At 49.8% G+C, this 14642-nt stretch overlaps 1 protein-coding gene across 2 annotated transcripts in view; it reads right to left on the reverse strand.

The window, feature by feature from the left end:
* PPP1R12C (protein phosphatase 1 regulatory subunit 12C) overlaps window positions 1-14642 on the reverse strand; it is a 32596-nt gene extending 17954 nt beyond the window's left edge. For both annotated transcript variants that reach the window (XM_054992951.1, XM_054992950.1), the window contains exons 1-6: window positions 14276-14642; window positions 5501-5631; window positions 4236-4354; window positions 2646-2805; window positions 808-952; window positions 71-145 (exon numbers count right to left, since the gene is read on the reverse strand). In XM_054992951.1, the coding sequence (XP_054848926.1) occupies window positions 71-145; window positions 808-952; window positions 2646-2805; window positions 4236-4354; window positions 5501-5631; window positions 14276-14614 (969 nt within the window). In that variant the 5' untranslated portion in view covers window positions 14615-14642. The remainder of the gene's footprint in view (window positions 1-70; window positions 146-807; window positions 953-2645; window positions 2806-4235; window positions 4355-5500; window positions 5632-14275) is intronic.

The raw sequence follows: 14642 nt of genomic DNA on the forward strand, positions 1-14642 counted from the left end.
CATCCTGGGCAGAGCCTGTTTGACATCAGCCACGTGAGGAGGAGGTGGCCAGGCCAAGCAAATCACTCACATCGTTCTGCTTACGCTGCAGCTCCTCAAGCAGGGCCAAAGTATCCTCATCTGCGAGGTCACACGGACGCTGGCCCTAGATGGGGTAGGGGGGTGGGTGGGGAGAAATTGGATGGACTGAGAGCAGCCCTGTCAGAGATGCCCCCGGGATGCCCTGCCCAAGAGATCAAAGTTGCACAGTGGGCACAGCAACCTACATCAAATTTCGCCACTGGGTTCTGCAGGCCTCACACCCCAGAACCCGCATCCAACCCCAGGCAGCACCAAGAGCTGTCCCATTCATCATGCGACAGTCTCATTCTCCGGCGGGTACCATTCGGAAGGAAGTACTAAACCATGTGAGTATGAACGGGGTGTGTGTTTGCATCCCACTTTTGAAGGATGGCGACCTCACTACATTCTCCATTCTGCCAACCAAACCAATTGGCTCAGGTTTTTTCCAGGCCTCTTGTAGCATTTGCCTTGCCACACACAAGATCCACGAGCCTCCCGTTACAGAACTCTACCTCCCCTACCTCCCCCTGCTTACCAAGCACCACAGCTGTGAAGGTGCCATATGCTAAATCAGATTCTCAGCTATCTGACCCAGCACTGTCTACTTGGACTGGCAGCTTCTCTCCAAGGTCTCAGGCAGAGAAAAGGCTTTCCTGGTGCTGTTAGCCAGGGATCCCTAGAGATGGGAGATGCGAGGTCTTAAACCCATCCCTACTCCACTCCTCTTGCCCCTCCACCACTCACCACGTTGTTGAGTGCCTCCATATCACAGAAGTGTTCTGCCAGAAGGCGGCAGGCCTCCTCCACTCCCCAGTGGGCTGCTGCATGCAGGGGAGTCCAGCCATCCTTATCCTGCACACTGGGATCATAGCCGGCCTGCAAGAGCAGCCTGGGAGAGAAGGAAGACATGTGAATCTGCCTTAGAGTAAGTCAGACCCTCGATCTCGTAAGATCAGTACTGCATGCTCTGACTGGCTGTGGCTCACTCAGGCAGGTAGGTGTCTTTCACAGCGCATATGACCCGATCCCATTATTCAAGTGGAAACGCCGGAGACTGAACCTGGGAACTTCTGCATTTCAAAGCAGATGCTCTGCCACTGAGCCACGGCCCCTCCCCTAGCACCAGTGCTTAGTTCTCACAACCCCTTCATACACGCCCAGGGTAAGGCCAATCGCAATCTTGGGGCCAGGTAGCAATTTTCCCCTGGCCAGTTTGGCTAGGGATCCTGATGGTGTTTTGACGTCTTCTGGGCATGCAGTAAGGGTCACTGGGTGTGTGTGGGGGGGGGGGGGCGGGGAGGGGAAGGTAACTGTGAATTTCCTGCACTGTGCAGGGGGTTGGACTAGATGACCCTAGAGGCCGCTTCCAACCCTATGATTCTATCAGGGCACCTGAGATCAATCCACCTCCCAAGGAAGGGAACTGGGTCGCAGCAGGATGAAGGCCATATGGGTGCGAGCAGAGAAGGGTCGAGAAATAAGAGAGCCATGGTTTTTAAACAAAGGAAGTGAGATACGGTGACTTTGCACATGGGGCACACAGAAATATGACCCTCAAGTTATCTTGCAAAAGAAGGGGATCCTGGCTTTAGTGTAAACATTTTTGAGAAGAATGTCTGAAGTTTTTGGGGGTCCTTCGGGGGCAAACAGCAGAGAATGCAGGAAGAAAGGCAGGAGGGAATCAGGATCGGGATGCCCATGTGTTTCGAAAGGCAAAGAGAACCAGAGTGGCAGTGAGGCTATGGTAACTCATGCCCCACTGCCGCCCCCCCCCAAAGTCAATACAAAGAACACTTACCTTCTACACTCCAATGCAAGCAGCCCGAGATTTTAACCTTTGCCCCAAAGAAGCTCGCAGGTGGCTGGGGCGGAGACCAATATTCCCCTTGCCTACGCCTTTCCCCAAGCCCCGCCTGCGCTCGGGGGATGCTTGGCACGTCTGGGAACCCTCTTACCCCAACGAAACAAAACAACCCCTGAAGTTTCCAGAGGAGTCTGATAAGGGATTACACAATGTCCCACCCTGGGCTGGGCTGGAAGGGTAGGTCTGGGAGGTGGTTATGGCAGGTTCCCAGACCTGTTAAGGCAAAGAAGACGCAAGTCTGTTGGGTAAGCACAGGGGGAACCCGGGTCCTTCAAGGAATTCCAACATCATATCACAAGGCTGACATTCAAAGCGGCAGGGAAAATATTTACTCCAAAGATTTATACCCCATCTCTGCACAGTTTGGGTCTGTAGTGTGACTTAGAAAGACGTTCCAACCGATTTGTTTTCAACCCCAGCACTGACAGGCTTCTGCATGTACATTTTTTCACCTTGGAGTGGACTTCCTTCGCCTATAACTGAAATCTACAATTACGGGCCAAGAACCTGCTGGCAGTGCCCTCCGGGGATGCCTGTTTGTGCTGCCTGCAGCAGACAACTGCCTTGATTAACAGTCACTCTTCTCCAAGGTGTGGTTGAGACGGGATTTGTCCTCCTGCTTCACCACTATCAGTGGCTTTTCTAGAATCCCATCTGGTTATCTGCTCTGAAGGCTACTAGGAAGACCACATTAGAAAGAGAAGGGGATTCCTCTCACCTCATGACCTCAATGTAGCCCTTGGCAGCTGCCACATGCAGGGCAGTGGCCCCAGTTTTGGGGTGTGACTCGTCAGATATTTTGCCAGCGTTCAGCCACTGGCGTGCGTCACGAAGCATCACCTCCTCCTCCTCTCGTTTGGCTACTTCAATGTCTACCCCTGAAAGCAGAGGTAACAGGGTCACGGGGTTGAAGGAGAAGGGACTACAGAAATCCCCCCACCAAAAAGAGCCGGCAGCTGCTTCATGGAACGGGGAACAAGGTCTTCTTTAATGACAAACTGGAATCCTAGCAGTAGACCATGTAAAACACTCCCTTGCCCAATAAGCTCCAAGACTGTAGTTGGGAGAATGGACTTGGGAGGTAGGTAAAGCAAGTTCCCAGTCCAGTTGAGCAGGGTGGATTTGATTTAAATCGAATAGATTTAAATCACTAGTCAGTAAGACTAGATTTAAATCATGGTTTTCTACATAAAGACTCCTCACACTTCGCTTCTTGTGCAGATCTATTCTACTCCCAACAATAGTCTGTTCATTGAATTTTTTGAAACTTAGATCTTAAGAGGGAAGGGGTTGGTTCTGTGTACAAAGATTTACAAAGGAACGATGGGACGAAGGTCTTTTTCTCAATTGTGTATGTTTATTTTATAACCTTTTTGCTGAAAAGACATGATCTCTGCAGACATAAATCCACAGTTCTGAGAACTGTAAAACCAAGCATCTGTGATAATATCGTCTAGACAGAAAAACTGCCCAATAATCTTACAGAAATCTCTGGAAGAGCATGACATTTTGAATGGATAAACTATCTTTAGATAAAATTTTCCTCCAGAAACATTTTATTATAAAAATACGATTTGAATTAAAAAATTAAATTAAAAATCCATTTTTAAAATGTTTTTTTAAAAAAATCATTGATTTTTATCCACCCTGCTGTTGAGGCCAAGAAGCCAGAACCTCAGACGCAACTTGGGAATCACACTGGAAACCTACATCCTTCGTGGGCCTCCCACACCATACGCTTAACCTGAAACTGAAAGGGGGGTGGGTGGGCCCAATTCCCTGCTTCTCAAGAAAGAGGAGACAGGACTAGCACATACTCAAGCAATTCCTCAACTACATCACATTATGTGCCCCACATAATACCCTGATCTGCACAATAGTCAGAAGCAGTTTAAATTATATGCAATAAGCAAATATAGAGAAAGGTATAGAATTCACATAAGTCGTCTAGGTGCAGATTACTCTTAAACAGCTCTGGAGGGAGGAAGGCCTTTAGTACACAGGAAGTTGAGCTTCTAATGTCTTATACAGAACGCATTTAAGGTAAAGAAGGATCCAGCAAGGCTGCCTTGCTGCAGACCTCTAGTCGAAGCTGGACTTTCCTAAGCAAATGTACCATGCAACTCTTTCATGAAAGCCTCCAAGAATATCCCATCAGCTTACTGCTGCACCAATGGGCAAAAGAGGGCGGGGGGACAGCCATATGGATGGCTGGTTGGAGAGGCCTGACCAGTCCGAAACAGAGACAGCAGAGCTGTGTGTACTGCACCTAGAGCCGCATCTGGCAGGCTGATCTCCCTCACCTTACCTCTCTTTGCAATCTCCGACCGCAGTAAGGCCTCCATGTTGTCAGCCTCGGCAATGTCCAATGGCACATCCCCGTCGCTGTTCACTGCAGCAATATTGGCACCGTGGTCCAAGAGGTATCTGGGCCAGACAGTGAAGCCACACAAGGTCAGATCCACAGGCCCGCCTAACCTAGGCTCACGCCTCCCACCGCTTGCAGTACTGATTAGACCAGCCAGCCCATCTGGCACAAGCCCTCGCTTCGGGCCGTGCTAGATGTGACCAACTTAACTTCCTTGGGTTACAAAGCACAGTCTCTCCCCTTCTCTGGAGCTGGGGAGAATCAATGGCAAAACACCTTTAAGATGCAGCCTGTTTACCTCGGCCTCCAAGATCATCATCTTTACAGATAGGGACCCTGCCCTTTAACAAGTCCACCTCAGCAAGCAAAGTAGCCTTCCCAACTAACTGAGAGCCCCGGATCCCACCTGCAGTGTTTCCTAAGTATTCTTTTCCCAATAAAATAAAACAAAACTTATGGGAAAGCGGTCAGAACAAAACACAGCCACAGTCAGAGAAGGCTTTAAACATCTGGTGGATGAAGAACCAGGAAGGCAGGAAATGGCACCTCTTTCTACTCTGATGCTGTTGACATTTCTGGTTTCCAAGGGATGGATGTAGGTAAGGACAGACAGGGCCAGTCCAGCCTCCATTGTGCTTTGGGATGGAGCCTTCAATAATTCAGTTGCTCTGGCACCCTCACCTGCTGAAGTCCTCATGAAGGGTGCACCTCGCTGGCCCAATAGTAGCCCAACACAAGGATTAGATCAGCGCTGTACTACTTAGCCACCAAGGAACCAGCACTGATCCCGCTATATATGGTCAGGTGGAAGCACACCCAGCAAGCTCTGCCTCTGTCTTCCTGGCTAGGTAACAGAGCAGGCAGTGCCTCCCCAAGGGAGGCTGGTTCCCGGGGCCCTTGTTCTGCTGCTGGACCACACTGTATGGAAGGGAGACGCATCGAACAACAGCCAGAGAACCCACAGCAGGGAAAACATGGTAAGGCACTATGGCAGCTGCCAGGAGCGGCTCAAGCAGGTCGGCAGGAATGCAGGTGAAGGGAAGGATGCACCTGTGTGCAATTTCGGTTTGCCCAGATGAGAAGCTAAAGAAAAGATGACCCTTGGCGTCCGACTGCATTAGGAGAAAGGTGGATCTGTTGCAATGCCAATGCAGCCATGGGTGAACCAGTATCGTTTAGGAAAGGCCTCCATGCCCTGAACTCACTGTGCAATTTCAATGTATCCGCAGGAAGCGGCAACATGCAGCGGAGTCCAGCCCTCGTTGTCAGCCTGGTTCACATCTGCTCCATTTGCCACCAAAAATTCAACCACCTCCATGTTTTCATCAATGCAGGCCTAGAAGGGGAGGGGGGAAGACCGTCACAAAGAAACCCACCATGGCTTTCCCCTCACCAGTGGCACAAGCAATCTCCCCTCCGAAACAAACATCCCCAAATCTTCCTCTCTTACCCCACATAAGCCTCCCTTCCTTTCTCAGGGCCACAAAAAGTTGCCTCTTTTTACCACTGTCTCACACATACCATGCATTACTAAAGCGGGTAGAAACCGGCAACTGTCCCAATGAAGGAGCACTTGCAGACTCAGAAGTTTCAGGCCACAGGGTTGGAGAAATCGCAAGCACCTATGAATTCTGCAGCATTTGTTCAGAGCTTATATGTAAAAAGTGACGTCGGCCGAAAACTGGACAGAGAGGCAGCCTGAATGTAAACCTCAATGGCAGCTTCCTAACGATAAGAGGACTGCATACGGAGAGGTCTGCAGAACAGATTACCTTTCTTGCAGGGCTTCGAGCAAAGGTCTCCCCTGGGGTCTGACAAGCAAGGAGCACAGGAAGAGGCCCCGCTTCAAGTCAGTCAAGGTTTGTCAAGTCCAAACCTGGGACCGTTCATACTGTAAGGCCCTAGACCAACAAGCCCAACAATGGATGAGAGGCTTTCTCCACTGTTCTCCTCTACAACATTTAAAGAGATGGTTGCTTACATTTCACCTCTCCCAGCAGCTTTAATGGGGAAGCAAAGGCACCGTAAGCCCCTTCTCTGCTTTCAAAGGCACCGGAAGTCCAGACAATGACTGTCCCACTCTTTCCTCACCTTCCAGCCTTAAGGAAGTTAGATTTACCCGGAGACAGACCCGAAACAGGGCTTGGATTGGGCTTTCCTTTCGGCTGCTCACCTGAGGGCATCTAATTCCCCCTTGCTTAGGTTAAGAGGCTTATCTCGGCTGTGCAATTAATCTTGCAAAACTGGGCACGTCAGGATACATTTTACGCAGCCTGCCCAACTGCATAACTGGCTTAGGGAAGTTGGGAGGGTTTTTTTTAAGGTGGAAATTGTCAGGCCTTGGAAAATTCTGCTCCCCTCCCCCCTGGGTGAAATAGGACATACAACTTTGGGGCAAGAAGGAATTGGGGAAGCCCTGTGAAGAATGCACAGCAATGCAGCCCCCATTACTATTCTGACAACAATGCGGTGAGGCCATGGCAGCCACCCAAGAGGATAGCTTGCATTTAAAAACAAAACTTGGGACTCTCAGGCACTCCGTTTCCAAGCTGGAGAGCAGCCATGGAAGAAGACCTGCAGACTCTCCTGATCCCCAGCATGGCAGGGGTGGGGTGGGGTGGAGGCTGGACCAGCAAGACCTGGGGGCCCCTTTTACACAAAGGTCTTCCTGAACTGCAGCCGTCCTCACGACACTGCTGCCCATTTGTCGCCCCCTTCCATGGCTTCCCTCTTGTTCCTCTGTGCTTTGTCAGAATTGGATCAAAGTTGATTTGGTACAGCACAAGAACACAGCAAGTCGACGAAGTAGCAACGGTGTCACGATGAAGCCCGCTACAGACTGGCACCCAAACTGCAGGAAAGCCTCCGAGTGACGGACCCCTTTGATGTCTCTCCCACTGCCAGGATTATGCAGCTGTGCTACTTTTCTGCTTCCAGCGCGAAGACGTCAGGACTGAAGGCAGCGGCATCTGCTAGCTTTCATCTGCCTTTAATAACAGGCCTCGGATTTGCTGTCAAGGGACCACGCAGCATCAAATGCTGCTTCAGGCATCAAGAGACACCCAGGCGGGTGTACCAAGGGGATGCAGAAGGCGAATGTGGGCCATCGGAGTTCCATTCAAAAAAAGCAACACTGAGTGAAGGGAAGCAGGGAGAATCAGGCAGCTGGACTTCAAGGCTATCTTGGAAGGGCCTTTTGTAAGGCAGCTGGGAGAAAAGATCGCTGGGCTCTTTCAAGAGGATCGAATCTGTTTGCATTAACTGGTGGCAATGGCAGCACATACAAGAGACACTTTCAAAACGTTATGGTCCTCAGTGCCTTTTCTTCAGAATCAGCTTTGCCATGTACTTTCATTAGGAGCTGCCAGAGACTGAAAACGGACCTCCGTAAATGCAAAATCTACCTCGCTACTATCAGTCAAAGTTGTGCAGCATACTTTTGCTTAAAAAGTTGTTTAAAAAATTCCTCAAAAACAAACGAAGTTTGAGACTAGTGTAAGACTACCGATATGCATTAGTATAACCATACGAGTTCTGCATCCACACGCTTATGCTACGTAATGTATCCTGCATGGTGGAAGAGAAACAGGGTCTCTGAAAGGCAGTGAAGCCCCGCTCTCCCCAAACCATTTCATCTGATATTCACCATACTTGCAAGCATGAGGACCAGAAAACGGTTTTCTTTAAAATAAAAAAGACTGATTTTCTTAGAATGCCAGTTTTGCCCCTGTGTGGCATCACACCACACAGACAGCTCTGCTCTTAAATTAGACCAGTTGTGTTCTCAGAGAATGTGGCTAACTAGGGATAAGGGAGGTTGTGTTTCACAAAGCCACAACTTAATCAGCTACATGCAATGGTACGGTGGTGCTAGAACAGACAGAGTTCTTTGGGAAGGAAAGGAGGGCTGGCAGGTCATCTTAGATGGAGCTGAACTCACAGACAGGAGTCCGAAGTCCAGCTGCAGAGAACCCAAAGGAACTTTGCATTCAAAATAGGTTCTTGGACACAGCTCTGATGAACCTTAGTTTAAATTATCTAGTCATGTACCTGGCTCGCCCAGGAGAGAAAGATGCTGTTGCTTCTTTCCCAACCCTTGTATGGGCTTGGGATCAAATGCAATCAATCCGCTGTTGGGTGGAGTGATGCGGAGAAGACCCTGCATTACCATGCTGGTTTCCGGCCTGGGCATGGCGGTGTTTTGCATGGGGGGGGAGAAGGAGATACCCAGTATCCTTCTCCATGCCTGTTCACCCAACCAGCTGAGTGCCGATATTAATAGCCTCTGCTTGGAATGTGAAGATTTCATTTTCCACAAACAAAGGCGACCAGCTGCTGTTGGCCAAAGCTCTTCGGAAAGCATTCCTGGACTGAGAACGTTATGCAAGCTATAAGGGGGCTTAATTTTCTCCAGGAGTTCAGGCTTTGATCCTCTCCCACCCCACTTGGCCAAGAGAACCAGTGAGGCAGCACACCTGCCGACAACTTGCCCCAGGCGGGGACTCTCAGTGCCAAGCCAATCTTCTCACAGGAACAGTTCCCCCACCTGTAAAATGGCTCTTCTTCTCTAGGGAACTGTATATATTTAGAAGGCACAAGCTTTGTATTCAGCATGGAACACAACACGCTTTTTTGGGTCTCACTTGCTCCAGAGATTATACTTCCTAAATATAAGCAATTCCCCAGACAAAGGGCCATTTGCAACCCAAAACATGTTGAATCTTTTGAATACGCCCAATTTGGGATTTATTTATTTTTTTAAATCTGTTTCAGAACCTTTCACAAATTATTCTTCTATTATCCTGGAAACCTCAGCCAGACGCCTTCTTGTTAATGAGCATTTTGATGGAACCGCCTACAGGATTCCAAGTATTTTCCATCATCTTGAGGATTAGAAACTTTAAAAAAAAAACACAAGAGAGATGTGTTTCTCATATTCCCTTGACAGCCACCAGTCTGAGTTAGCAGCCAGATTTGTGTGCTCAACAGCAGCTCTGGAACCAAGAAGTTCCCAACCCCCTTCGGCAAATCTTTTTAAAAAATCTAGAAAAGTCTCATGCCCATCCACCATTCAGTCTATTTCGGGTTACACCTTGGAAACCAGTCCCTTGCTCAACTCCCAGGCTTTTTTCCCAAGCATCTGGGGAAAAGCAATCTGTTGAAAATGGGTCTCGCTCCCAAAAAAGCTCCCTGGCCCCAGCCCGCTGTTCTCGGAACGTGCAGTTCTAATACATCTGTATTCTGCTTTAAGTCAGAGAGGTGCCAGAGGGCCACTTGCAGGAAGGATAAAACCCAGGCACTCTGGAAGACAGGACTTGATGGTTCAGCCCAGAGACCAAGGGGAAAGTAGACCAACCACAGCACAAATGGCCCGGTTCTCTGGCATAGTAGCATCAAGCTCAAATGGGTTGCATTCAGCACCCAAAAAGGAGCACCCCCTGCCCTGCTACTACTAGCTACAGAAAGTCATGGATTTCCTCTTGAGTTTTTGCTAATGAATCCTCCCCATCCCTGCAATCCAGGCGGAACACAGAGGCGCTGTGGCTGCCGCGCACATTGCGGCGGCCAGAGCACCCTTTAAACTTGCAGTGCAAGTGGTGGCGAAAGGGCCCGGGAAATTCCCCTTCCCACACCGCTTGCCAGCAGTGCGGGAAGGGGTATTCAAACCCTGACGGCACAGATCAGCTGCTTGGTGGGAAAACCGGCTGGGTTTGAACTACCCCCTCCTCCCCCTTCCATCATTTGAAATAAGCGGCGGCGGAGGTGGGGGGACAGTTTCTCAGTGTGCTCAGAATCTTTATGGAGCACACCGATGCGGGTCAAGTATCGGTGTGCTCCTGGTTTCCAACTCTTTTTTCTCTTCGGGAAACCCAAAATCTTTTTTTTGCACACCCCTACTGACAGTCTGCGAGCAGCAGGAGAACAGGGTTGTCACTTTCGCACGCCCCGCGCTGGGTTCAGTTGAAAGTGGAAGCCCCATTCTCCTGCCGCCCGTGAGCAGCAGGAGAAGGGGGCTGTCTGTTTCAAATGCCCCGCGCTGGTTTCACCAGATCCAATGAAGCTTGAGTGGGGTATTTTGAAACTGACAACCTTCTCCTGCTGCTTCTGGCCAACAGGAGAAGGGGGCTGTCAGTTTCAAACATCCCGCGCTGGCTTCAGCAGCCGGTGCCAGGGTTTGAAATGCCACAAACCACAAACCGATTCGTGAACTAGGAAAAGTTCGTGGAATTTCGTGGTTCATGGAACGCAACGAACCACAAATCATGTGGTTCATTTTTTTCAGTTCATGCCCATGTCTATTAGCCACATGGCTAACTTCTCCCACAGGGCCACACCCAAAGATCTCAGCATCCAGGTAGGTACTTATCAGAAACAGTGGTCCTTTGTTTCCCGGGCCCCAAATCATTTATAGGTGTTGAAAGTCCTTTTGAATTAAGCCCAGAGATGAAGCTAGAACCAATGGACTTGGAACAGAACAGCCGCAATACGTTCCCCAAGACCTGCACTTCAAAACTGTTGGGCAGCCAGCTGTGTTCTGGACTAACTGAAGTTTCCAAGGCCTTTTCAAATGGAGCCCCCAAGCAGTGTGTTAAAATGGAGTACTCTGGTGGTCAGCATGTCATACATATCTGTGACCAGCCCACACGTCTCCAGAAAGGGCTACAGACCAGAACCCTGAATTCAGCAACCTGAACAGATTCTGTCACACAAATATAGCCCCTTTATATGCGCAATTTTATCCAGCTTCGGCTGACCTTGGAGAGAAGCGACAAAGCATGTTAGACCTACTCCCCCAAACCTCAGGGAGTCCTCCCCAACTTTCCTGTTGGTTTCAAGAGTTTTCCACTAAGCACACCTTTACACTCTTAAGGAGAACAAAAACTTTCCCTCTCTCAACACAATGCCAGGCTTCTCAGGATGTTGGATGCCAGCCCCCACAGTTTTGCAATTGCGGAATTCACACCCTTTAGCATCCAGAGTGCTTTATAATCCTCATCTCAATTGATTCTTAACAAATGTCTGGAGGCAAAGACTCCTCTCTTGAGGCTGGTAAACAGCGGCCAACATGCCCAAAAGCAGCAACGGGAAATCCTAGCCCCTAGCGTGCAATATTTTGGAACTGGTTCCAAATCAGACCCCCCCCCCCGCCACACACACACACACACACACACACACACACACACACACACACACACACACACACACACACACACACACACACACACACACACACACACACACAGAGAAAAAAGGCTTCACCTCCTGCTTCCTAAATTATAAGCAGCACTGCTTACACTGGAAGAATCTCCACCCTCTTTCCCCAAACCATATCCTGACTCTTCTCTCCCCCCACCACCACCGAGTCTGACAGATTGGTTTTGGGAGATGGTGGGAGGATGGGGACCAGGGCGAGAGAAGCCGAGCAGCATCAAGAGGATGAAGTAATGGAAAACTAGCGAGGAGGGCGGGGGGGGGGGGAAGCACGTCAGGGACAGCAGCCCCGGAGCCTCCTAATGAGAAACCCAGGAAAGGGGAACTTGTTTCAGGCTTACCCAATCTTCTCAGCATAGCCACACTGCACGAACTTGGTGGACAAATCCAAGAGGCGTTGCAGGGAGGGCAGTGTGACCCAGAGAGCTGCTGCATTCTGCTCTCTGCGTTGCTGAAATAAAATGCCACTTGCTCCCAATGCAACACAGCAGCTCCTGAGCCTCTTCGATCGACTCTCCTCTCTAGCCATCCAGTTATTGAGTCAGTCTCCCAAAATCTTCTCCCTACCCCAAGCCATTAACTACATACTCCATCCCAAGATCTGGTAGGCACCTGTTAAAACTTTATTTCCCTCGGGTTAGATCATCTTGTGGAGCGATACCAACAGCGTGCCAAAAATGTGGGAAAGCCGGGTTCAAATCCCTGCTCGGCTGCCAAAGTTTATCTTGTGGCCTTGGGCAGGTCCCTTTTCTCTCTGCCCTAATTTCTCCCTTGCAGGATTACTGGGAGGATAAGATCTCCCAGTTGGCCACTCAGAGATCCTGGGAGAGATACAAAAGCTGTGTAAATTTAAATTTAATTGTGCTTCATGAATAAAATTTTAGGACTCCTCCCCCCCCACCCAGCAGAATCCTGAGTAACCACAAAATATGGGAAATGCACAGGGAAAGGCCTCACAATCTCACACAGTTTCCGTGCTCACTGTGGGAAGCCAAAATTGCACAACTCACACTGAGCTTCTGTGAGCTGTGTGTCCTGGAAAGGATCAGCATACACAAACCATGCCCAGTCCCTAAGATTACAGATGTTTGACTATGCTCGGAATCACACACAACATACAACGCAAAGCTCCCATTTACCAAGATGTACCATAACAGAAGCATACATTGTACTCCTCTCCCAGATTAAAAATTGTCCACTATGTCAAAGTGGGAGGTTGTGCAATCTTTATTCTTATTTTGTGCACGAGTGGCATATCTTTTTTAAAAGAGAGACTGACAGTGATTAGAATGGGGAACTGTTCCTATCCTTCCACTACTTGCTTATAGGTACAGAGAGGGATGCCCAACTACATTTTGGTAACATGGGCTGCTACGGGCTAAACATGGGATTTCTGAATTCTAGGTCTCTTTAACTAAGTGTTGGTATCACCCAACTTGGCATACATCTGAGATCTCCAAGAAGCAGGACAAAAAAAGATTTCTGCCCTTAAACCTTGGGAGTTGGCAGTCAAAGCAAAAGAAGGTATGTGGATGGATCACAGGCATAACTGAGCAAAAAGGCAGCTTATTATGTGTGCAGCAGAAAATTAACCAGGATTAATAAATTCCAAGCACAAAACTGCAATCTCAAGCCTGGGATGACAGACAAGAGCTTTCCATACAACACAACCAACAACGCAAAGCTCCCATTTACCAAGCTGTACCATAACAGAAGCATACATTGTACTCCTCTCCCAGATTAAAAATTGTCCATGTCAAAGTGGGAGGTTGTGCAATCTTTATTCTTATTTTGTGCATGAGTGGCATATCTTTTTTAAAAATACACTCATTCTGCAGAATGAAAACAGAAGAGCTCAAACCTGTGCTGAGCTCTTTCACTCTAAATAGGACCATTAATGCCAGGATTAGTTGGCATGTGTGGCAGATGGCAGCTGCACACTGGTATGCTCAGAAACCACCTCGTCTTTGGCCACCCCAGAACTGAACACAAGAGTTACAGTTCATCCCTGGGTGGGGTGGGGGAGAGAGACCGATGACTGACCCTTGGCATGAGTGAAATCAGTGTGAGGGCTGTGTATAGAAAAGGGAAAAAAATACTCTCAATGCTTTCTTAGGTGGGTAGCCGTTTTGGTCTGCAGTAGAGTAGCAGGATTTACTTATTTATGTCATTTATAGTCCACTTTTCTCACTGAGAGTCAAGGCAGATTACATAGTGTAAAATTAGTACAATCAATATCAAGGGCATTTCCATAAACAATGCAAAAGGATAAATAAAGTTGACACAGTGGCGCCTTAGAGACCAACCAGATTTTCTGGGTGTAATCTTTCAAGAGTCGGCGCTCACTTCGTCAGATGCTCATCCATTATCCATGAGCAAAAGTTGAGCAACAGACCTTTGGGCCAAACCCGGGTATAAATCCCCACTGATCGCACAGCCTACCTCACAAAGTCGTTGTGAGGATACGGAGAATTGTCCTACACCATATAACTGAGCTCCTTGGAGGAGAGCTGTGATAAAAATGGTATCTGAAGAAGGGAGCTCTGGCTCTGGAAATCTTGTTGGTCTCTAAGGTGCCACTAGACTTAAATCCCGCTGTTCGTGTTCTTCACGGATGTGGCAGAGTTGAAAAAACAGGGGCTGAGGCTCAGCGCAGAAGCAAAGGCACTCTGCACCCGCTCAGAGGCACTCTGCACACGAACGACGCCAGGCCCCGCGAGAGCACTCTGCACTGGCTCAGAGGCGCCCTCGCCGCGCGGGGCACCCACCTGATGGAGCGCGCTGATGCCGTCCGCGTTGGTCCCGTTGACGGCCGCCGGGTCCGCGCCCAGCATCTCTCGCGCCGCCTCCAGCTCGGCCCCGGCGCAGCAGGCCAAAAACTCGGCGGCCGCGTCGAAGCGGACGGCACGGCCGCCGGAGCCCATCGCCGGCCCCGTCACAGCCGCCGGGGAAGGCAGCGGACCGGAGCCGGCGGGAGGCGGGGCTGGCCCCGGGGAAGAAGCCGCCGCCGCCGCCGCCGCTTCGGCCTCCGCCCAGGCCCGCAGCTGCTCCCGCCGCCGCGCCCGGGCGCCCTCCCCCTCCGAGAGGGACAGCAGCGGCGCCGCCATTTTCCTCTCGCCGCCGCCAGCCCGGCTG

Source organism: Eublepharis macularius, chromosome 12 (assembly GCF_028583425.1).
Source record: "Eublepharis macularius isolate TG4126 chromosome 12, MPM_Emac_v1.0, whole genome shotgun sequence".
Classification (NCBI taxonomy): domain Eukaryota; kingdom Metazoa; phylum Chordata; class Lepidosauria; order Squamata; family Eublepharidae; genus Eublepharis; species Eublepharis macularius.